The 25,023-nt window shown below is 37.8% G+C and overlaps 1 protein-coding gene across 1 annotated transcript in view; it reads right to left on the reverse strand.

The window, feature by feature from the left end:
• Window positions 1-1,425: 1,425 nt before the first annotated feature.
• LOC134791657 (uncharacterized) overlaps window positions 1,426-25,023 on the reverse strand; it is a 49,364-nt gene continuing 25,766 nt past the window's right edge. The window contains exons 2-6 of the mRNA XM_063762740.1: window positions 4,401-6,031; window positions 3,842-4,303; window positions 3,200-3,430; window positions 2,644-2,953; window positions 1,426-2,331 (exon numbers count right to left, since the gene is read on the reverse strand). Of these exons, the coding sequence (XP_063618810.1) occupies window positions 2,144-2,331; window positions 2,644-2,953; window positions 3,200-3,430; window positions 3,842-4,303; window positions 4,401-5,630 (2,421 nt within the window). The 5' untranslated portion in view covers window positions 5,631-6,031 and the 3' untranslated portion in view covers window positions 1,426-2,143. The remainder of the gene's footprint in view (window positions 2,332-2,643; window positions 2,954-3,199; window positions 3,431-3,841; window positions 4,304-4,400; window positions 6,032-25,023) is intronic.

The raw sequence follows: 25,023 nt of genomic DNA on the forward strand, positions 1-25,023 counted from the left end.
ACAAACTTGACAGGTAAACTAAAAATAGTTATACCTAGTTAATATTAATTCGGATTCATAATCATTCATAGCAAAATCTCAAAAGAACCATAAAAGAACCTAAGTTATCTAGGTACAGTGGAAACTGGATAAGTGGAATCGCAAGGGACCGGCTGTTTAGTTCCGCTTATCCAGGTTTTCCATTTATCCAGTTTTCCACTAAACCAGGTTCAAATAAACCGTTTTCTCACTTACAGAGGCTCTCGCTAACAGAGGTTGTGGATGCTAGTAATGTCGCTTATAGAGGTCACGTATAGTATGATCAAGACTTAAATAATCATCTTTTATTAAATATGTATGTAGATATGTATGTATTAACAAAAATAGGTATGTAATCCTGACTTTAAAAAAAGCAATACTGTAAATAATCCACAGTACCTACTCGTATACAATTTTCAAAATTACAAAAACAAAATCACTCCTAATATATATTTATGCAAGAGAAACCAGTATGATTAAATAAATCAATGTACCGATTGTACTTTAATGCAAAAAAAACTGAACGATGTGTGATCTCATACAAAATACGTAGTTAAAACACGAACCATAATGTTAACGAAACAAACTACCCTCCTTGTGACGGTTTATTAAAAACGCCGAGCTATTCCACTCATAGAGGTTTCGGAGACGGCTGCTTCCAGTTACAGAGGTAAAAATAAGAAATTTTCGAAAAAATGGATTCCGCTTATAGAGGTCCCAAAATTCCACTTATAGAGGTAATTCGTTGCCAAGGGACTGGAACCGAGAACTTGGGTCCACTTAAAGAGGTTTTCCACTAACCCAGGTTCCACTTATCCAGTTTCCACTGTACCTATTTAATGTAATGTCTAGACAGAATGAATGCTACAAAAAGTTTAAAAAAATACAAAACCAACACACACACATAATATGTAGGTAAGTAAGTAAAACTGTAATGAAAATACTCATCATTGGCCTTGAAGGTTCAATGAATAAAGGAATTAATCGCTCTATTTCACAAACATGATTTTAAACTACCTAATGTATCTAATTCTAATACAAAACTTAGGAATGATGTAGTACCTATAGTTCGTTTTTTTTAGCATTAGAAAGAACTTGAAAGAAGGAAAGCGATCTTGACATGTCTTTTAATTGAAAGACGCTTTTTAAAAATCAGTAACTATTACTTATGAAAGCAGAAGAATATAAATGATCGTTTTAGATTCATAATTGTTACATATTTGCCGTAACTTATTTTTAAAATGTGTTTTTCGTTTAAAAGACGCATCAAGATTGTTTACCTTATTTCTAATGCTAAAAAAAACGAACTATAGGTAAATCATTTTAACTACCTACTTGCCAAATTTATGCAATCAGTCAATAACAGAAACTGAATTTTAAACATTAGATGTAATTCTTTAACGTTCCATATCTATTTAAAATTATAGGCACAATACGAAACGCTATCTAGGTACCTAATAATAATAACTAAAATCACGGAGTGTTTAAATTTTAATAAAGCAAAATTGATAGCTAAGTATAATTATAAAATACAAAACTATGTAGATCATCAATATCATCATATTCATCACAAATAACTCCGATGACATACAATTCTAAGGCACACTCGTCACTTCAAATTTAAATAACTCTAGGTACAGTGCGATATAAAATACTAGAAATTAAATAAAATGGAACTAAACTAAATTCCATACTAAATTGTTGCGATGTTTAAGCATTTTACGTTAAAAATGTGACAGTTGCGTAGAAAGTGGCGCCCTCGTGTATTTTTTACTATTTTATATGTCACTGTAGGTACAAATTCTCTAACCTCAATTTCGCAAAATTATCTAATGGCCTCTAAAAACATCACCGATAATAGCATGCGATTTGCGATACATTGCGGCTTATGAAATCTTTTGAATTCGTTGCACCTACTTAGCCGGCAATTATCTAAAATCGCATGCCATTTGTTGCAAGATCTATCTTGGAGAAAAGTGTAAGTCGATTTAGGCCACAACATTTCGATTCTAAGGAACGAGCGGGAACTGCTGTGCTATCCACCTGTTTATTGGCATGACAAGTTTAAGTTTTCTGTTTAAGTCACAAGATGGCAGACCCTCCAAAGCGCACGTTCCTTCTTCGTTTAATGCACAATGATCCTAACACCTGGATCAGGTTCCGAAGCAACGTCCTTCGCCAGCGGAGCGTTGCCGCAGATCCGGAAGTTCTTGGTGTACGGAATCACGCCGACCAGAATACCGGAGATGATCACCCAGATGCCGGCCACGTAGAATGCGGCATCCCAGTAGCCGGTCTTGTCTTTCAAGCCACCTGGAATGTGGAAAAATTTAACATTAGAAATTTTAAACATGTAAAAACATTGGTTTAAAAGCTATAAGGTAGTTCCTATCTATAAAGCACATATTTTGAATATTTATTTTAAAATAATCAATTTTCAAAATTTTACATGGCTGGTTAGGTATTTTTCTGTTAGGTACCACATTTTTTTATATTAGCTAAATAATAACAAGTATCTATATTCCAAAGGGCCACTAGAATTAAATATTTACGACTAAGCCGTCAGATTACGGACACTTACTTAAGTCATTATTTGAACACATGCAGCTAACGATTGTTACTTACCAGCCATAGGTGGTCCAACAAGATGCCCCAACCCCTGACTCAGCAGCACCAGCCCATACGCCATAGTAAACCTCTCCAGTGCGATCAGCTCCACCAAAATACTCGGCGTGTACGAGTAGGAACTCGAGAATGTCAGCCCGAATATAACGACGTTCACTGCTATTATGTAGAAGCTGTGAGGCGCCAGCGGGTCCATGATGCGTATGAGCACGGGGAACATGATTATGGAGACTCCGCAGAAGATGAGGCACAGAGCGTAGGTTTTCGTGATGTTTACCCATGGTAAGTCACCCATCCAGCCGAGACCCGCCTGAAAATAAAGGTGTCTATATTTTATAACGTATAAGAAATATAATAGGACCTTGCTTTGCCAATGCCTACAAGTGAAACATATTTTCTTCCCCAATGTGTGTGCGTAAAGATGTCTTTTTTTAGATTTCTGTATTCTATTATTTAAAAAAAGAACACTGAGTTTTTTCTAATGTTTGTTGTTACGGCTGGTATCCGTGAAAGGTCAGAATGATATAATAATTTTAGAAGATTAAATGATACTTACTATACCAATAATATTGGCTACACCGAACACCGACAGCATAACCGGACCCTGATACGTGGAGTACCCTGTCTCCTCCATGAAGCCGGGCAGGTAGAACAGCGGCACGATGAACCAGATAAACAGCACTAGGGTGGAGATGTTCATCATCAGGAAGTGGAACTCGGTAAACATGTTGAAGTCGAAGGTTTTGTTCAATGCGTCGATTAAGCGTCTTCCCCAGGAGCCTTCAATCTGAAAATGCCATAGGTAAGTAAATGTTTTAATCTTCTACAAACACAGATTTCACCTAGATTCTTTACTTTATGGACATCTTTATGGAGTTGAAGGAATTAACAGTGTTGGCATTAATTGGCTTTAAATTGGTAAAAAGCCGGACAGGGATAACCAATTTAAAGAAACGGCACACAAGTGAATTTGTTTCCAAGACAAACAGCTAAAAATTCGTATGGTAATGGCACCAATCAAATAAATGTCTCAACATTTAAGGGAACATTTTGTATTTTTGATATTTTACTGATGACTGTGAAATTTTTACCGCCTTGCGCGTTAAAAGTTGAATAGTGGGCACATATTAAATTTTTTCATTGTAGGTACATATTAGACAAACGGCTGACTAATTATGTGAAACGTCATAATATTTACCTCTTGTTCTTCCATTGACCACATGGAATTTCTATAAATATCAGGGCATGAAGACGCGCGTAGCTTGTATTTCGCAATGTTCATCATGGCACCTCTGTGCATAATGGAATTACGATGTACTCTAATACCTCTTAAGTAGTGATTATCTGTTTTCAAATTCCACCAATCCTGGCGGTCAGTTCTAGGAGCTATAATGGCTGGCTTATTTTCTGGAATAGGTTGTAATAGTTTCTCCCTTACAATATCCAGTTTTGACTCAAATTCCTTCTTTTTTTCTTTTTTATTTAATTTCAGTTTCATTGACATTTTAATTGGCTTGTTTTTAGAAACGTCTGCAGCCGGTTCGATTGGAAGCTTCTGCTCAGAGTTGCTTCTTAAAGCGAGAAGTGATGGATAGTTTTGTAGTATAATATTGTATAGACGTTTATTCGTTGATAGTAGATCTAGAACTTCTACTGGAACCTGAAACAAACATCAAATTGTAATCAATAAGTATTTTATCCAAATTGAAAAAAAAATAGCAATAAATATATAGTAAACAATAGAGTAAAACAAATACCTTCTCACTCTGTCGTAAGAATGTTGGCAAGTTTATGACAGAGCTAACTTTGTTGGCTTGTGATAGATCTGCATTCATTTTGGTCGTCGCTTCCACTTGTTCCGCTTCCGCTATTGATGCTACTAGTGCTGTTAGTATATATTCCGGTGTCTCCCCACTCTTCATCAATGATTTCAACTCTTCTGTACCAGGATAGACTGACTCGCCACCGCCTGATTTTGCAGATTTTGCAGAAATCGATATTGAGCTCGACGCTCTTTTCGCTTTACTTAATTTCCTATTTTTCTTCTGCTCCTCAATCAACCATTCAGGGTCTCTCATGATAGCACCACATACGCACACATTAAGTACTGTGCCAGCCAATATCAGGAGTGTTCCTCTCCATCCATAGTAGTCTAATAAAAACGTCGTCAGCGGTGAGTAGACGAATGTTCCGAACCCAACGCCGCAGGACCCAAGTCCAACAGCCAGATTTCTTCGCTTTTCAAACCAATATGCTATGGATACAACAGCGGTGACGTACAGGAGCCCCATTCCTAGACCCGCCATGAGACCATAAGTCACATACAGAACTCCCACAGAGTCACTAACTGCTGCAGCTACAAATCCAATAGTCGAGGCTACGCCTCCTAACATGGTCATTTTCCTGCATCCATATCGATCTACAAGCGCACTCATTATAGGTCCAGCTATCAGTGGGACGGATATAAACAAACTTCCGATCAGAGAAACCTTAGCTTCGGTCGTATTAAAGTGCTTCACCCACTTTTCATTGATTAATCCATACGAGAAGGCTAAACCGTCAGCGACGGTCGCGATCAAGAACGACGCAAATACGACTACCCATCCCCAACCACCGTCAGGTATCTGTGGGCCTTGGTCTTCGGGCGGTCTGCTCGAGCAAATACTGTCCGTATCGCCCAACCCCAAGAACTTAACTCCTTCATTGGTAGAAACCGCATCTTCATCTTTTTCATTCTTAGTATAGGACACAGCCAAACTATCTGTAACGTGATTCGTTTTCATAGAATTGACAGTATTTAGATCTCTATCACGTTTGTCGTCATTGTTCAACTTCTCGTCATCCGCCGCATCTATATACTTAATGTTGTCAGTTTTATAAAGCAATGGAGACGTAGTCTTCTCCTCTTCAGACGGTACTTTTTGTTCATACTTGAATGCTTTCTCTTTCCCTGGAATTCCATTTGCCTGGGCTCTTTGCGAGTCCATTAGTTTTTAACGCGAGCTTGTTTTAAGTACGGGTCTAAGTACGTACTTCAGTGCTCTAATTCACTCCTCTAAGGAACGTTGATTTCTACCGAATTTGGGTTTGACACCCGGACAGACTTTCTACGTCGAAGAGATCCTGATTTCTCTTGATGATTGTCTTAATCTTGGGTCTCTAGCTGAATAGCGACAAGGCCTTTTGGAGATACAAAGTGTAAGGGCGCAAGGATTGTAAGTTGTAGGGTTCATCAAGGACCGGCTAGTCCTCGATTTCACACTTTCGAAATTGTCACTTTCTTTGTCTTCGCGCGTTCTACTCCTGAACCCTCGAAACTTTATTGACATGAAGCTTTAAAGTTTCGATAAGTGCAACATTTCAACTTGGCGACAAGCAGGGGTAATATCTGAAACAAAAAAAAATATACGTAAACATATGGCCCAGTCGTCATTTAGTTCCCACTTATTACATCATATCTTTTACGTATAAACATGTAAATAATGTAATAATCGGTTGCTTATAGGTACATACAAATTATAAAAAGTATAAGAAGGCACTTTTAGGGGACTTTCGGTATCTTAGCTGTGGCAACCCAAAAGTTTTATTTTATCGCTGATAAATAAAAAGAAACAAACTTAATTTTTTTTTATCGTTCGCTGACACTGACAGCATAGCGCCGGCGCCAATTCGCTAATCAGTTTGAACTTTTAAAGTCAGTAGGTATAATACCTAATTAACCTATTATGTATAAACAAGGAACAAACTGATAAATAATTAGATTATTTGAGAGATATATTATAGGCTTTTAAATTATCTATTTCATTTTGTAATAAGTATTAAATGTCAACAAAACAGTGCCAATAAAGATACTGTCCGCGTTTCGTTTATAGAAATTAACAGAAAGACATTTAATAAAATAAATAAACATAGTAAAGATACCTACAATCGAAGTATTTCATTTTATTGGTATTATACAGGCGGCTAGATTGTACATGTTTAAATCTACATTCTGCAGGCGTATTATGGATGGCTTTATCCACGTGATAAAATAACTGTCACTTTTTAATACCGTGAGATAGAAAGTGACAGACACCATTTTATCACGCTATCACGTAGACAAGAATGACCATCATATCCGTACTGATTATCATCAATCTTCCGAAATTTTATTTTTACCAACGGAAGAATGCTATGCAAATAAGAGAGACATTTTTATGCGTTACATTACGTTACTGGCGTTACTGCCCTAACGATGGACGGGACGCTACTTTATTAAATTAGGTCACGAAACCAAGGCCCTTCGTTTTCGGAACCATTAGTCTTGAAGACATTAATGTTTGTTTAATAAATCACAAAAATTAATGGTCCCCGTGAAAGATAACAAACAAAGTTATCCAGTATCGATTCATCTGTCATGTTGGTGACATTTTCTCGAACTAAATTTGTATCGTAAAATTGTTCAACATTGTCTACCAGGGTCGATTCTTTTCTACTGTCGATTTTTTTTATTTGTGGATAGATAGATAAGGAACTCCCTATCACTACACCTTATAAAACAAAGTCGCCCGCCGCGTCTGTCTGTTTATGTGTTTGTATGTTTCTTCGCGATAAACTCAAACTACTGAGCGGATTTTCATGCGGTTTTCACCTATCAATAGAGTGATTATTGAGGAAGGTTTATACTCTCCCTGTATAATGTGACGTGTATAATGTGATTAATGTGTTAACCCGTGCAAAGCCGGAGCGGGTCGCTAGTACCTACTATACAATATAAGCGCAATTTCACCGTAATGTCCTAATTTCTCTGTCACGAAAACGGAACATTCAACTCAACAGAATATTACAACTCAACAGAATATTAGGAAGGTACATTTTTTCGGGACAAACAATCGACTTCAAAATAAAAATCGAACCACCACGACGCGCAACTTTGCCCTTAGATTTCCTGAAAGTGGAAGAGCGACCTGTTTGGTATTTAGAAGCACTGTTTTTCAAGAAACTCAAACATACCTTTGCGATAGCAGTCACGTTTTTCAACAGGTACCTACCTATAGGTAATTAATTATAAGATCCTGATGCAGAAGCTGTGTGTCGCGATTCAGCGTGGCAACGCTGCGAGCGTGATGGGCGCGGGACGGATTGTTAGACTAGGTTTTTTTGTGACTTTGTTTTGTTTGTATTTATTTTGAAAATAAAAATATCAATTAGTCAGGTATTGAAATATTTTTCACTGATAAGTATACCCAATTTAATAATCCGGAGGATTCGATAATCGATAAGTAACAATGTGTGCTACGTATAGGCATTTATCATTTATTTCTGATAAAAACAAAACAAATTAATTGCAGCAGTAAAGCGATGCAAGAAAATGCGACTAGCCTCAATTTTATTTTGCTTGCCTTTTATATGAACGCGGTTTATCAGTTTGATAAGTGATAAGATAAATTTTCCGATCAGTAATTTTATATACCTAGTATTACCTACCTATATAAGTGTAATGTTGTCGTTGATAAACATAATATTTACAAAGAATGTCTTAAAATCAATCAGGTTTTTTGTTTGGCAATACATAGATATCTCTATTTAAATCACTTAAGTACTAAACAATACACTCTGGATTAAAAAGTAAAAACAATAAATTGTAGCGAGAACTTGATAAATAAGTAGGTAGGTATATGGTAACCTAACGATTGTTTGAAAGATATCGCTTTTTATCGATAAGATCGTCTCATCTTTACGTGAGTCGGTAGAAAAGTATAGGTAGGTATTTGTATTGTATTGTAAAAGTTGTTTTGATGTACAATTATGTATTGTGTTTATCAACACTGACTCACCCAAATTCGCTCACTCATCACTCGAAACTTTTTTGAAAAAAAAAGTAGAGTCCATCTAAGCTAACAGAGCAAAGTGAGGAGTATCATTATTTATTAAACGTCATATCAAAGTGAGGGAGTCTAAATGTAGGTACATACATGAAAATGTAGGTAGGTACATATTCGTTGCAAATGTTGCAATCTAATTTGAACCTTACATGAAACAGATAAAGTAGCTTTTCTATTGCTTCATTGCGTTTTAAAACAAAGAACAAGAACTACAAGAACTATAGAACAAGGTTCAAATAAAAAATTGGTAAACTTTCTATGGTGGGTCTTATGAGGCTAGTCCGACTCTACAAAACGCTAAGTGAAAAATGATAAAAATTAAATGCTTAATGTGATTTTATTTGCAATAGATTTTCAAAGTGTCTATGCATCGCTGGCAATGACAAAATAAATACGTGACATGACACGCCAAGTAACATTATGAGGATGACTCGGAAATAGCGACAACCTCCTACTGCGTTATGGTTATCGTCCGGCTTAATTTGGAGCAGCCATATTTATTCTGCCCCCTACCGAGTCAAGGCCGTTTCATTCACGCCACTCATTCAACCGTAAAAATATAGTTGTGAAAATATGATAAGACGCTAGGAATTTCTTATTGTTAATTTGAAATGAATACAGTACTTATAAGAAGGGTGAAAATTAAGTTGAAAGTTTTTATTAACTAGTAACTAAATAATAATATATGCTACTATCCCAGTATCTCCACCATATATCTTCTATCTAAATGTTCTTCTTTCGTTCTTTGTCTGTCTGTTATATCTTCACGCTTTAAGCTTTGAACCGATTGAGATGAAATTTGGTATAGAGCCTATAGAGGTTTGTTTCAGTTCTGGGACAAGACATAGGATAGTGTTTAATTGTTTATCCCGGAAATGAGAGGAGTTTACAACCAAAGTACCTTATATATCTATGGAAATACTCATTCTACGCGTACTAAGTCGCAGGCACAAAGCTATTAGTATGTTATATTTCTGACGGTCCGCATTAGGTACTTATAGTGTCTGTGCGGAAAGAGAATAGTTGTGAAATGTATGGGGTCCAATGCATTTTACGACTCTTTCCGCATTCCGCACAGTACAACTGCTACAACGATGTGTAGTGCGGGAGCGTCGCGCCAGACCAGACCCTGTCACACCTCTAAAAACAGTCACGCACAGAATCCTAAAGAAGAACCATTCACAATTGCCGCAGCCAGGTAAACAACTGAACAGGACAATAAGCACCGGCCTTCCCATAATCTAATCAGAAACCAGTGAGAACTGAACTGATGCCGTTTCACTTAAGTACCTTAGTTGTAAAAGGTCGTATCTCCTTATCAGTAACACGGTTGTTAATGTTTTTAGGAAGGCAGCACGTACAGATGACAAATGAGATACCATCGAGTTTTGAGTGGGTAAACGCTTTGGCGTTTCGTAAAACTTCCTGGTAAAAGAATTGTTTCTAGTGGCCGAACTTATTTCACCTTGAACTTTTAGCGTTTCCCCGATTGCATCCAAAATGATCCCGAGGTCCGCTTTGGTAGCCTAATCCCAAGGATTAGCGCAGGCACTAGGTTTTACAGAAGTGACTGTATTCCAGAGGAGAAACTATAGGTCTTATTCGGTTAAGTTATAAGAAACTGATTGGTACGAGCCGGGGTTCGAACCCGCGACTTTCGCAAGTATGAACGTTGCACGCCTTACCGATAGACCACCAACGCTTTTATTATATCTTATATCAGACGTCAAACTATAGGTATACATATATAGCTGATAGATAAGGGTAGATAGACAGATAAACAGTCAGATCGCGAGATAAACATTCAGACATCTAGATCGTAAGCCCCTTATGCGTGTTGCCTAGATTTCTAAGCACATAAGAAGTTATACATTTTTAATCGTTCATATTTTTCGTGTACATCTCTCTTCCTCTTTAAAAGTAGGAAAAAATGTAGCCTATATCACACGGGTCATAAAAACGAATTGATTGACACCTCATTCGACAAATTTGGCTCGGTAATTTTTAAGAGACTGACACACGACAAAACATATCCACATAGCTTATACAATTTATACATACATACATAATTTGTACACGCATACATATTGACACAGACTGCAGATTGAAGATGGCAACCAGCTGTTAGACTAAATACACTGATAGTCGTTCTACTTAGATGAGAAAATTATCTAATCTATCTATGTAATTACACCGAAGATAAACAGGCAATTGCACTGGGAAGTTCAAGATTGTGATTTAACGTATCTCATTCATAGGTACTTTAGTACTTACTTAACATACAGTAGGGTAAACCGTATAGCTATTGCCCAGTTAAGGGTCGCAAACAGAATGACATTAAAAAAAACATAGAAATAACGTAGTAACTTCGTTTTTATTGCTATTTTCTTATTACCTAATAAACCCTTCTATAGATAATTAACAGTTTTAAGTTAAGTCTTACGTGACATAGAAAACAAAGCAACAAAATAAAAATATTGTAAAAAGTACAGTTATTGCCCAGAGCCCACAGTTATTGCCAGTACCACAGCACAGTGATTGCCCAGTAACTTAAAATCATAAATCACAGTCTAACTTGACTTTCAACATAAAATTGAACATTATAAACATTTTATTGAAAAAAATATGGTTAGCTGAAATAAAATTAGTCAGAATCGTCACTGTTGCCAGAATCTTCCACTATGTAACAATTATGGCACATGAATAAATTTAATTCAGTCCTGTCGGGTATATGTTCCTTATGCTTCCGTGGAATGCATCGCACGTGAAAACTTGCCGAACAGGAACTGCAAGTCAATCTGCTCGTATTCTTTTTCATATTAGTACAACAAACTGCACAAATACTATTTTTACCGGGCTTTATAACTATTTCTCTTAAAACGGTTATCCGTTTAGACTCTGGTAATTGCTTATTGGTTCTCTTTTTGCCCTTACTTTTAACACCCATTTCTTTTTTTATCTTTTTTAGTATAGGTTCAGATTGTTGCTCAAAATTTTGAACTTCTTGGTGGTCATTGTTTCCCGTGTTTGTTGTTTTCCGTTTCAGATTTTTTTTTCCTTCTTTAGTATATTGAGTTTCACCCGGATCATTCATAATAAATTGTGCGTTATCTATGATTGGTTTTTTATTTAATTGTACAGTTTTTTTATTTGTAATTTCAGTCTTTTTATTCGTTTTTTCTTTTTTTTTTCATATTTCTAACTAACTTCTTCTCTTCTTTTCCTTTTATCAAATTTTCTTTTTCTACTTGTTTAGAATGTAGAGCAGCTTTATAATTTTGGGAGCTAATGGCATATGGTTGTCTTTCAGTTTTCCTTTTCCATTTTCTTACTGGCGTCTCTGGGTATGCTAAATATTCTCCTAAAGAACATTTTCTTTTTACAATTTTAGGACTTGGCAACAGACCAGACGACTGTACCATGACAGGTTTGGACGTTCCGGGTATAGGAGAAGTAAGGTCTAGTGAATCTAGTGATAAAGCATCTTCTGTTTCATTAAATGTGTCTGGTATTTGAAAAACTAGCTCACTATCTTCTTCAACGCATCCTTGTTCATTTCTTTGTGGACTTGACAGCTCAAGAGTTGACTTCACCGTGACCACAGAAGGCGTAGACTCAAATTTTGACTTCTCGGGTACGGTGGAAGTAATATCAAGAGATAAAGCACCTTCTATTTCTTTAAAGTCTCGTGTCTTTAAAGCTAGCTCACTGAAGTCATTTATCTCTGCAACACACTCTTCTTCATTTCTTTGCGGTGATACATTAGGAAAATCTACTACTTGTACTGCTTTGTCACCTTTTTGCGATGTAACAACTGAAGAGTCTATTCCTTCTTTAGTGGTACTCATAACTTCCACGTCGTGATATGCTTGCCATATTTGGAACAACTTATTCAAGTGTTCATTACTCTTTTGACAAGGCAAATTCTGACTACGGTTTTCAAAGTCGTTGGAAAGAGTTGTTCCGATGATCTCTTTGAATTTTGCGTAACTTAGCATTGCAGAGTCAGGTATCATTTTATTTTTTTGCGATGTGACATTCTCGTTCTTGTCTCCGAGGCATTTATTATAATCAATCGCGTCCGGGTTAAATGGATACAGGCCACAGGCTTTAAAACCGTTCACTAATATTTCAGGCCTTAAACTGGTTATGACAGTTTCATTAAGCACAGTAGCAAAATTCAATTTAGTCACGCCTTGATTATTATTCTCATTTTGCCATTTTCTGACAGTTTTTTTCCATCCCATCTTTAGAGGTCTAAAAGCAGCTACATCGGCGGGCTGAAGGATTCTTGTAGCATTCGGATACAATGCAATTAACTCAATTTGAAGGTGAGTGCAAAGTTGGCTCAAATGGAAATTTAAATGCGTTTTATGGCCGTCCACAAAGAGTATAACTGGAAGCTTGACATTATTGCTGACCAGATAGGGATGAAACACATTTGCTATAAATTCATAAAAAGTTTCCGTAGTCATCCATCCTGAGTCAGACTTTCCGATTCCCCATCCGTCCGGTACAGAATCGCTAATTTTTTTGATAGGCATTCTTTGATAAGGATAAATAACGAACGGACAACAGACTTGTCCTGCGGCAGAAAAGGTGAACAAAACTGTTATAGATTCTTTGGCTTGAGATTGTTCAATATTATATACATTTTTAGCACCTTTTTCCGCTAACACTTGGCCAGTTTTAACACAAATTTGGAAATTTGTTTCATCTGCATTAAAAATACGATTTGGATCATTTAAAATGGGAGTCAAGTCTTTTTCTTTAGCATAATCGCTGATTTCAGCAAACCACCCTCTTATATCTTTTTCCGAGACATAGGAACTTGCTTTTGATACTCCTTCTGATGTTCTTATTGTCAACCTCGGATGTCTTTTCAAAAATGCCTTCCACCAACCATCACCGGGTCTATTATTTGTAAATAAATTAGGACGAGGATTTTCCACTAGAAACTTTTGCACTGTATCTAAAATATCTTCTTTATTTCGAGGTAACCCTTTTCTGGCCGAGATTATTATCCATTCCTCTAGTTGACTTTCTTCGGAAACAGTTAATACCGGTGATGGCCCTAGACTAGTTTTATGCCCGGGATTTTCAATGTAATACCGAAGACTGGTCCTTGGAACACCGTAATTTTCAGCAATTTGTCTTGTAGACAACTTGTTGTCAGCATCTTGAACAGCTTTGATCGCATTCTGCAAATTTTCTTTTCTATATTGTACTTTTGGTGTTTTTGGCATACTGAAATTAAAACAATAATAACAATTTAGATATTGAATACTCGTACTCGATGGGCACTGCAAGAATGGAATTTTTTCATCACACTTGTTTTCTAAATGTGCTATTTATTGCACGCATGCGAAGCGGGAGAAAAGTTTCATTTTTCTCCAACGGCAGGAAAAGTACTTTTTTAATACAATTGATCAAAAAGTGTACTTTATATAAATGTTGTTCGACACACGTGCGGAAGTGTCATTTTCACTCGTCCCGAGTTTTGACCCTCGCCTAAAGGCTCGGGCTAAGAAACCTCGGGACTCGTGCGAAATGACACACTTCTCGCACTTGTATCGAAAACTACTATTTTAAAGTGCTAAATAACACACACGGACCACGAAGGTTTAGAGACAAAAAGACAAAAATTCGTTTAAAATGTAGATTTTAAAAGATTGATGTTTATTATTCCATTTGTGTAAGATTGTCCTATAATATTTATTTATTTATTTATTTTCATATTTTAATAAACATAATTTTAACAACCGTTTTGAAATATTTTGTACGATTATCGATCGTGGCTGTTTGCCATAGGGTCGGTGCCTTTCATACTAAACGTCAATTAAAAGAACAAAATGGCGGACGAATGTTTGAAATGCCACCGTATTTAACCGAATTTACGTTAAAAATTGTGTTTTTCCTTAGAAAGTGTGATGAAAAACATTGTGTATATCACGGGCGGTAAGGAAATTACAATTTCGAGTCAATAAAAGTCCTCCATCTGCGGTGTTGGACTTTTAACAGCTTCTCGAAGACCTATTGACCACACTTAATAAGCAATGTAATTATTATAAATACAAAACACGAATAATAATCTACCGTGACGGCTATTGCCCGGGCAATAACTATAGTTATTGACCTATGGCAATTACTAAAACTACGGTGGGCAATAATTAAAAATGTTCAAACTTTGTTACAGCGATTGCCCACCGGTAAAATAACCGTTTAAATACTAAACTCAACTCCGACGTATATTTAAAACTACGAAATTACTATTAATTTAATCACAAAATATGTAATTACATGGGAATATCAAATAAAAAAATCTCAGAATAAACTTTGAAGCAAGTAAGTCCTTAAGAAAATCATTTAAAAATTTACCTGTTTGAGTAACACGTTCACATGTATCGACAAAATCCGCCATTACTGTTGTTTTTTTTTAAGTGTTGCCAGTTTTTATTTTTAAAACTCTTCTATATTATAAACAGCGTCATCTAGCAAATTCTACTATTACAAAAATGGTACAAAACAAACAACAGAGAATGTCGTTTTAAAAAGCGGGCAATCACTGGCGGTGGGCAATAACTCCCTGGTTTACCCTACTTAGTGCATATTTATCTTACCTATATAGGTTGACATAATTATAGGGTGCAGGCAGACCAAAAAGGAGATGGCGAGACGACTTGGACGCATTTTATCCGGATTGGCGGGAAGGTACAAACGACAGGGTTGAGTGGAGGAAAGGAGGGGAGGCCTTTGCCCAGCAGTGGGACACTACGCCAGGCTAACAAAAAAAATATAGGGTGACTGCCACAGTTATTGGCCACTACGTAGTAATTGGCCACTCCTAACAAATCAGAAAGAAACGAGCCAATTGAAGCCTTATTGTTAAAGAGTGGCCAATTATCCTATCATAGAAATGTCACGTTCTATGACTAAATGGTTATCATGCTCCATTGCATAATAAGGACCTTTTAGACATGGAACGTCATAAATAAATAGGTAGGTAGGTACTCAAACGAGCGAAGTAGGTAGTGCAAAATCTTAGGATTGCAAAGTCAGCTAAAGTAGATAACGCTAAGTATACGAAGCCATACGTTTTTGGCTGGATTACCAATGTACTTGCCATATTATAATCCAGGTACCAATTTTAGGGTTCCGTACCCAAAGGGTAAAAACCCTATTACTAAGACTCCACTGTCCGTCTCTCCGTCTGTCTGTCACGAGGCTGTATCTCATGAACCGTGATAGATAGACAGTTGAAAATTTCACAGATGATGTATTGCTGCTGCTGTTGCCGCTATAACAACAAATACTAAAAAGTACGGAACCCTTGGTGGGCGAGTCCGACTCGCACTTGTCCGGTTTTTTTTGTGTTCTTCAGACAACTTTCACCTAAGAGGATACATCCAAATACCGTAAAATGGTTCTACTTTGCGCCTAGATTTGCTCCAAATTAAGGAAAATATATACAGGGTGGCTAAAAAATAAGTGCATTCCCGTTGCCAGGGAGGGTTTGGGATTATACTGAGCAACTTTTACTATGGGACCAATTCCGAAATCGCGAAAAAAAAATTTACCCTCCCATAGAAAATGGACCAGCCAAAATGTATGAAACTGACAAATTTTTTTTTGCGATTTTGGGCTTGGTCCCATAGTAAAAGTTCCTCAGAGATCTGGTATAATCCCAAAACCTCCCCGGCAACTGGAATGCACTTATTTTTTGGCCACCCTGTATATTAAGCAAACGTCAAATAAATCATTTTTTCAGAATTGAAGCATAATTTTATTATCCACAGGAGAGGATCATTTTACGGTAACGTTTTACTAACAGAAATAGGTACTTTTAACTATTGGTAAACCTTATGTCATTGTAATAAGGTTACGAATTGACAGTAAACTGTTTGGATGGTATACATTGTAAAGAAAGAACACAAATTGTATGAACTTCACACGTCGGACCTGAACCCGCGACCCCCGGCTATCGCACTGACCCATAATACTTAATTAATACAGCTAATTATCACACAATAATGGCCGATTTCAAATGATACTTACTAGGATTTATTTTATTCCATTTTACTGCAGTCAATGCAATACGAACGCCATTTGTGTCATAATTAAAATAAATGATTATTTTTAATTCACCGTGCCTCTTTTTGCCACATATTTTATGCGATCACGATTGAAAGATTAAATTAAAAGTTCATGACATTCATGACTTTAGGCAACTGATGGTTACGTGTACGTATTATCCATAGGCAACTATCATACAGGTACCTATGTATGTACATTCAGGCGTCTGGTCCTATCAGCGTAAGTACAGTCACCAGCAATAATATGTTACACAACGAAGGCCGCAAAAATATCTGACACGATCTTATTTGTAGAGCCATAAGAGCGTGTCACATATTTTTGCGCTCTTCGAACATATTATTGCAGGTGATTGTACCTAACTATGTTGGCGTAAAGTAACTTTGGCGGTCTGTTTGTTAGGTTAGGTTTTGACGTAATTTGGCATGGAGATAGTGAGTCCTGGAGATGGACAAAGGATAGATTTTATATCTGAAATCATCATACTACGCATCCTAAGTCGCGGGCAGAAATTAGAGTACCTACAAATAAATAAAAATATTGTACTTTCTGATATCTATGCTAAAATGTGCGTTGCCTAATACTAAGTGCATGCCTTAGCAATGACAACTGCCCAAAAACTTTGGCTCCGCCGGCCTTCGCCACGCTCTAAAAAAACTGTCTCCTCTATTATTAGCCAGAAAACCTTCAATTTACGTAATCCCAGTCTGCGTTTCTGTAAAACGAGACGCCGTATGACGTCTATAGAAAGCTGTATTTGTAAGCTTTATGCAAATAAACACATAGACTTTATTTCATTGTAATAGAGTTTCATATCGTATAAACTTTATTCGTTGGTTAGTGCCGTATTGGCGTTGGTCCAGCTGTTGCATGAATTTTCAGATTTTAATCATAAATGAGACACGAAATTGTAAATGGGTTGGCGTTTCGCACCAGTAGACCTAACAACCCGAACAGATGCAAGATGAGTGATGATTCCATGAATCAATATCAACAAACTCTTTACGACGTACTTAAATACCAAATGGTTGTACAACTTGTACACAATACATTTCAGATCGTACACCTCGCGGAAGCCAGGAGTCATGTACAAGGACAGTATTTTCTGCTTGCCAAATGCCTCCGGAATTTTGCAAAAAGTGAGGGCACTCTTGCGGACTACTCTAATTTTTCTGTACAATCTTTTCCGTGTAAGTATGTAAAAAGCTTCCTAGTTTTAAAGAGAATTATATCCATGGTGGTGATGGTGGAAGTCACTAAGTGCACTAAAATGAGAATAGCTAATCTATGCTGCCAGATGGCACTACTAACGCTTTAAGGATGACTCACGCTAGACCGGGACGTGCCTTTCTATGACGGCTGATCGGTGATGACGTGATGCTTTCCATAGGAAACAAAGCGCCGGAAGCTCCGGCCCGGCCCCGGCCTGGTTTAGCGTGAGACGGCGTGAGTCATCCTTTAGAGGTAATAAGTAAAAGAAGTTTTTAAATGTGTGGGAATCTAAATCTAACGCAACTCCATCCGTCAAGACAGTTCATAGTGGTTTCATAGATAGCTTTAGCGACCTACTACTGTTATTTTACAAATATCTTAGCAAACATTCCTACTTACATATTTGAGAAAAGGACAGCGTATAAGAAAGCTACGTGACAAAGCAAGACAGTGGCAATAATTATAAATAGCATTACGTATATACCTCGGAGAAGCCTAAGGCTCTGCGGATTACTGACGCAAACGAGGTTAAGGCCCTGGAGGACTGTGTATGAATATTTTACTGTTTTTAGTATGAATAATATACAGGTAGAAGCGAGATTACGCTGGTCCATCATACCTAATCATCGTCGGCTGTGATGTTAGATATGGTCTGTGCCACGTTGTATCTTGTCACGGTTAAATTAAATTAAATGTGGATAGGAAAAGAATCAAGAGGGCCTAGCCCAGTTGATAACGATGACGTTTCCTTTCGTTTTCTGCAAACAATTGTCATCTTGGCTAGACCTTCAAATGTCAATCAATCGGTAGATTCATGTAGGTAGCAGAAGTTGCTAAGCGGGCCAGGTGTTCAAAATGATCTTGACGCGACTTTATTGTGAAGAGTATAAGAGCGTGTCAAGGTAATTTTGAACACCTCGCCCGCTTAGCAACTTCTGCTGCTGACTGTAGTAGGTTATGTTCTCGATGCTGCGAAAATTAGCGTAGGCAAGTGTTTGGTGTTCATTAGTTACAATAAAAAAAAATGCTTTTCTCGGTTTATGCCTTGTGTAAGTTGTGTTCATGCCAAAAGCATTCTGTTTTATCATACTTATCTATAAGAGCATTATGTTATAAGAATTTTTTAAATGCATTCTACGATACCTAGGTACTTATAGTCGTTTCAAGTGGATTTATTTTTGGTGCTGACGCCATTCAAGTCTTAAATGTCCATCTAAGAGCAAAACAAATGTTTGCGTCACTGATGCCCGAGCATACAGTAAGTAGCCTTTTATGGAGATTCTAAAAGATTAGATTCGGTAAACGCTAACAATACTAAAGTAACATTGTTGAATGGTTGCTAATATTTTAGTTAAGCTACATTTATGATTTCAATAAATTAAGCCAAACTCTTCATTCTGTTTGTCTTAATAAAATGTTAGTAAGTTATATCCCAAAAAATGGTGATAATCTTCGTTCCTTCCAAGACATTAAATCAGCGGTCGGCAACACGCGGCCCGCGGGCCGCATGCGGCCCGCGAACCTCTCACTTGCGGCTCGCGAGCCTCCCTGGCTATTTTGTATGTAATATTGACAAACGACAATGTCTGATAAAGTCATAAATATTAACAAAATGCGGCCCGCGTCAACTTCAGTACCTAATAACTACTATTTGGCCCTTGGCTGCTAAAAGGTTGCCGACCGCTGCATTAAATGATGATGGTATCGAAGATATGTAGGTACTTCCGGCCGAATGCAGTTTGAATTACTGCTATCAGCGCCATCTGACCATACAACTCAGGCGAGAAACTAACCAATAATAAGATACACGAAATCAAAGGAATTTTATTTAGTTTTTGGATTTAGAGTCTCTAGGATGAGTCACGCTAGACCGGGCCGTACCCGGGCCGAGGCGTCCGACATGTCATTTTCTGTGAGCTGATCGGTGATCACGTGGTTTTTTCCATAGAAAACGAAGCTCCGGAAGCTCCGGTCCGGCCATGCACGGCCCGATCTAACGTGAGTCATCCTTTATTAGGTTATTGGCCTCTTCATGATTTTCCGTCGGAGAAAAACAGTACCACGAAACCACAAGAAGCAAAGACAAAGAGAGGCGCGCTCTAAAAATACTTTAGGTACCTACAAAAAATCTGACGGTGAATAAAAAGGCAGACTATGGCGTCAGAGCGTAATAAAAATGTATATTTTTTTCTGGCTCGCTGATAATTACCTAAAGTCGAGGGACTAGATATTGCTGAATTAAGTAGCTCTCGACAGTCAGCATCAAAGTAGCAGATCAGACTACGCGTTGAAAGTAATTGAAGGCCGTGTAATCATATAAGCGCATCGTCTCCGCTGGCTTGGCCATCTCGAAAGGATGGGTGAAGATCGGGCAGCCAAAAGGGCCTACTTGGGTCGACCAACTGAGCGCCGTTGATAGAGTGGAGGCAGATCTCCGTGAGCTCGGCATCGGCGAAAGCTGGCGGGATACCGCTCTGGACCGATCAAAGTGGCGTGCTCTTGCGTTGGAGGCGAAGACCCATTTTGGGTCACCGCGTAAGTAATTAAGTAGTAATCATAACCTCCATACCCCATATCCAGGGCCACCACTATGCTGGGGCCCTTGGGCACATAAGAATTTGGGGCCCTTTGGGAAAGTGAATTAAACTAACATGTTTCTACTATGATCTTCTATTTATTATGGGCAATCAAATACACTGTTACTGTCTGTCCTTCGGGGCCCCCTGAGGATGGGGGCCCTGGGCTCGGGCTCCGTGTGCCCTTATGGTAAAAACGGTACTGCCCATATCCGTCTGGCTCTGGCTGTTTATCTATCTATGTATCTACCTTTATCTATCAGCTGTACCTACATAGCTTTCTGATATATCAGACAGATAAAGATGATGATGACTCTCTGCCATATTTGCAACTGTATGTATATGTATCATAACATCTGAGTTAGCTTACACGTGTACGGTTAGCGGAATTGCGAAACTGTAAACAATACAGGCCACAGTGAGGACAATGACGGGAAGCGATGTTGTTGTTAAGACTACTATCGTATTCCAGCTACAGTCAGCTACAGTCGCGTCACTATGTGGACTTCAGTTCATTTGTGGTGCGCGTGCCGCGGCCGCTGCAGGACATCATCGCAAGCGCGGACTTCTGGCCGAAGGGTGTGGTGTTTCGGTGGTTCCGGGGCAACCTGCCGAGCCCTACACCAAGCCAGACGACGCAACGGAGCCACGCTGTTACGTCGTCGCCCAAATCTAATGTTTAATTTGTATTTGGTTATTTTTTAGTTTTGTTGTTGTTTTCTTGTATTCTTATTTTGTAGTTTCACAGTGCCTTAGTTTTTACTGTAATGCTGTGTCACTTATTTGAGTAATAAATAAATAAATAATAAATAAATCGTTGCTCGTCAACGGTACTTAACGGTTGACATGTTTTGATCCCCTTTAGAGGATTTTCGGTGGATATGAAAAGGCCTGGCCGTGGACGCAGTCCAATACGCTGGTCTGACCGGATCCGCACCGCTCTTGACTCTGCAGTTCACATGGCTCTCCACACCGCCACAGACAGAAACAGATGGACTAAGATCATAAGAGAGAAAGTGACACAAAAGGGAGGTCACGACCCTCAATATTGAGGAATACGACGCAAGGAGGGGAGGGAGGATCTTCGAGAGGAGCATTGAGCGTAACAGTGCAGTTGGTGCATGCTCCTGCAGTAGGTACCTAGATCAGATCAGTTTTCACAGTTACAACTTACAAACCATCTTTTTTTATTCAAAAACTTGAATCTTCTCTAATAATAATATACGTCAACCGACTCAATTATTCTACAATTTACGTGAAAAACAGCACATGAATAGCATTGACTAAGCACCGTAACAAATAAGATTAAGTGATTAAGCGTTGTTTCATGCGAGTTTTACTAGCGTAGGTAATAGCGTACGATACAACTTGTAACATACAAGTCAGTTAGTCGGCCTCATTCGAACTTTAAGATACCTATGTCAAAAATTTGCTAAAGATACGACATAAACTAGGAATCCTCTAGACGGAGTTTAGAGCAATTATTTCATGAAGCCGACGCTGCCAAAAATACTGGGGTGCGGGGGACGAGGTGAGCGAGTCCCGTGCCGTGATTGGTCCGTTCAAAGACACGGGCGTCACACAAAGACACTTTGACTCGAAAATGGAGTAAAACTACCATATATTTGTGGCAGAGGGGGAGCGCTACTATGCTCAGTCTGGAGGATGTCTTGTCTGTAAGATACGACATGGATCGGATATGTCAGTATCAAATGTGACGTCGCTTTAAACAAAAACGTCAATATTGACACTGACATATCCGATCAGGCCGATTGTCTCCTCCCCCCTTCTTCTAGCTAGGGGGATGTAGTGTGAAGCAACTATATATGAGTATTTTGTATTTGTATTTGTATGAGTGTGCACGCGCGGCTCATTCATTCACTAGAGCTGAGGGCCTACCGCGAAGCACGTTCGACGTGTTGCCTCCCTGTCACACTTACGTACGAATTTACAAGTGGAACAGAGAGGCAACACGTCGAACGTGGTTCGCGGTAGGCCCCCTGAAGCCTTAGTGTAAATTTCGTTCGATATCGTGACGAGGGGTGCATTACATTTGTTATAATTACTTTTCATATATTATAGTTTGTTATATCGTTATTTTGAATAACGTAATAAATGGCATACTACCGTAATATCTAATTAACGGTATACATAATGTTATAATTGGTATAATGGTCATCATAAGGTATATTTACACTTGGTATAATATACATTGCCATAATTATTATATACTCTAAAGCATATTATTTATTATATCAAGTGACATCACATAATTATTTGTGTGGCATAATAGTTGCATGACATAAATGGGTTAGGTTAGGTTGGAACTGCAACTCCGCACAAACAAATAATTAGTGTCCGACCGAAGGTTCGGTTTCGGTTTCGGTTTCGGCCAGTTTCGGCCAAAAAATCATGTTTCGGCTGTAGTTTCGGTTTCGGCCAATAAACGGCCGAACCTTTCGGCCGGGCCGAAACTTACGAAATGGTACTTCGGACAAAGACCAAAAGTTGGGGAATAAGTAGGACAACAATATTAATATTAATACCTACATATACTGATTCATGTATAGGTACAGAAATTAATTGGTTTATTATAAAACACAATTCCACTTATGACGGCGTCTTAAGAGGCTGTCAATAGTGTCAATACCTATAACGCGCACACTGTCTAATTGTATCGGAGTGAATGAGACAGTCGCATGTTGTGTCGCACTGGGGCCCGGCAAGAGAATAATAAGAAAACTCAGCTTACCGATTTTTTTCCTTCACCGAAAAGCAAATAGTAAATATCAAATGATATTTCGTATATAAATTCCGAAAAACTCATTGATACGAGCCGGGGTTTGTAGTACCTGCGACCTTCGGATTGAAAGTCGCACGCTCTTACCTAGACGCTAGGCCACCAGCGCTTAAGGAAATAATAAGAAAACTATTGTAATAAAAATAAATGTGAATTATTTGTGTAATATTAGGTACTCGTTAGCGGTTTAGGTATAAATGTTTACACATTGTGATTTAAATTTCAGATACATAAGTCAAAAACATAAAGACATTAGAACCGTTTAATGGTGATTTTAAGCAGGGCCGGATTAAGCATTTTCGCTCTTATTCACTCACTTATTCAGTCATTTTCCTATCTACCTCTAATGGCAAATTTTAAGCGAGGCTAAAGGCTACGCTCAACTAGTGCCGCAAAGTTGATTTTCTCAATAGTTAATATTTTGCGAGGCTGAACAGATCACTATTGATTAAAACGAAGAAAAACCCCTTAAAAGTGTCCCCAGTACAGTTTTTCATACGAATGCTCGACCTTAGCCTCACTTTTTACCTCAATTTACCATCGGTTTGTGTTCCACATGTCCTCTACTTCAGCTTAGCCTTTGGCCTCGCTGCGCCATGCTCGGCCTGTGGTCTCGCTTTTTAATACAATGGACATTGGTTGGAGTCTGTCCTTAACTACTTATCCTGAAGCCTGAAGCACGGCTTTGACTTCGCATTGAAAGTTCGCCTCACTGGGGCACTTCGGACTTTTAGGCCCAGGTGTAGATCGGTACCCGGCCTTGTATGCGATATTGTTAACAAAAAATTTCGCGCTCGCTGCGCTCGCGTTTTTGATTGGTTTTTTGGCTCACCCTGTATCTACATGTTAGCTTGACTGGTGAATGAATAGAGTTAGACCAAGAAATTTCTGCAATGATTTTGATAGCATACGCAGTGCAACTTGTGCAAATGTTATTTATACGTCATAATTTCATAGAAGTTTTGACGTTTAAAATAACACTTGCACTGTGTGTGTTATCAAAATCGTTGCAGAATTATCTTGGTTTAATTCTAGACACTAGTAATTTTCTTAAAAAACTGCTTAAATAACATCAATTTCAAGGACTTTTATTAACAATTACAATTATAAGGAACTAAAAGCGGTTTTAAGACATTTTTAAACAACAAGTCTACAAAAGTTTCGGTTTCGGTTCGGCAAAAAAACATGTTTCGGTCGGACACTACAAATAATTACCTAGCAAAAAGAGGGTTAGGTTAGGTTAGGTTAGAACTTTGACCCTCCTTAGAATAAAATGCCTAGCAAAAAAGTGGTTTAGGTTAGGTTTGAACTGCGGGCCCCGCAGAATCGAAAACTGTGAAAAAATTGGTTAGGTTAGGTTAGAACTGCGACCTCCCTAGAATAAAATAGCTAGTAAAAGAAGTAGGCCTGCGTACTAGTTATAAAAAATATGTAAAACTTTACGTTATTATCTTATTATTAAATAAAATATGACAATAAATGTTATACAATATATGTATTTATACTTGATAAAATTGTATGAATTATTACGTTATACAAAAATATAATATAACAAATGTCATTATAAAATATGTCTATATACTATTTAAAAATTATATTACAATAGGCATTATCGCAATGAATGTTTAGATGAAATCACAATATAACAAAGGAAACGTATAATAAAAATTACATTATAACATAAAATAATATATAATAAAATGGCGTTATAACAAATGTATGATATTTTTTTTATAATTATATTAAGCATTACACACCCCGTGACGAGCGTTCGCGTTATAATATGTCTATTTTTGTATGGGATTTTGAACAGCGCGCCAAGCGGGACGTTTTGGAA

The sequence above is a fragment of the Cydia splendana genome, chromosome 6, assembly GCF_910591565.1.
Source record: "Cydia splendana chromosome 6, ilCydSple1.2, whole genome shotgun sequence".
Taxonomy (NCBI): Eukaryota; Metazoa; Arthropoda; class Insecta; order Lepidoptera; family Tortricidae; genus Cydia; species Cydia splendana.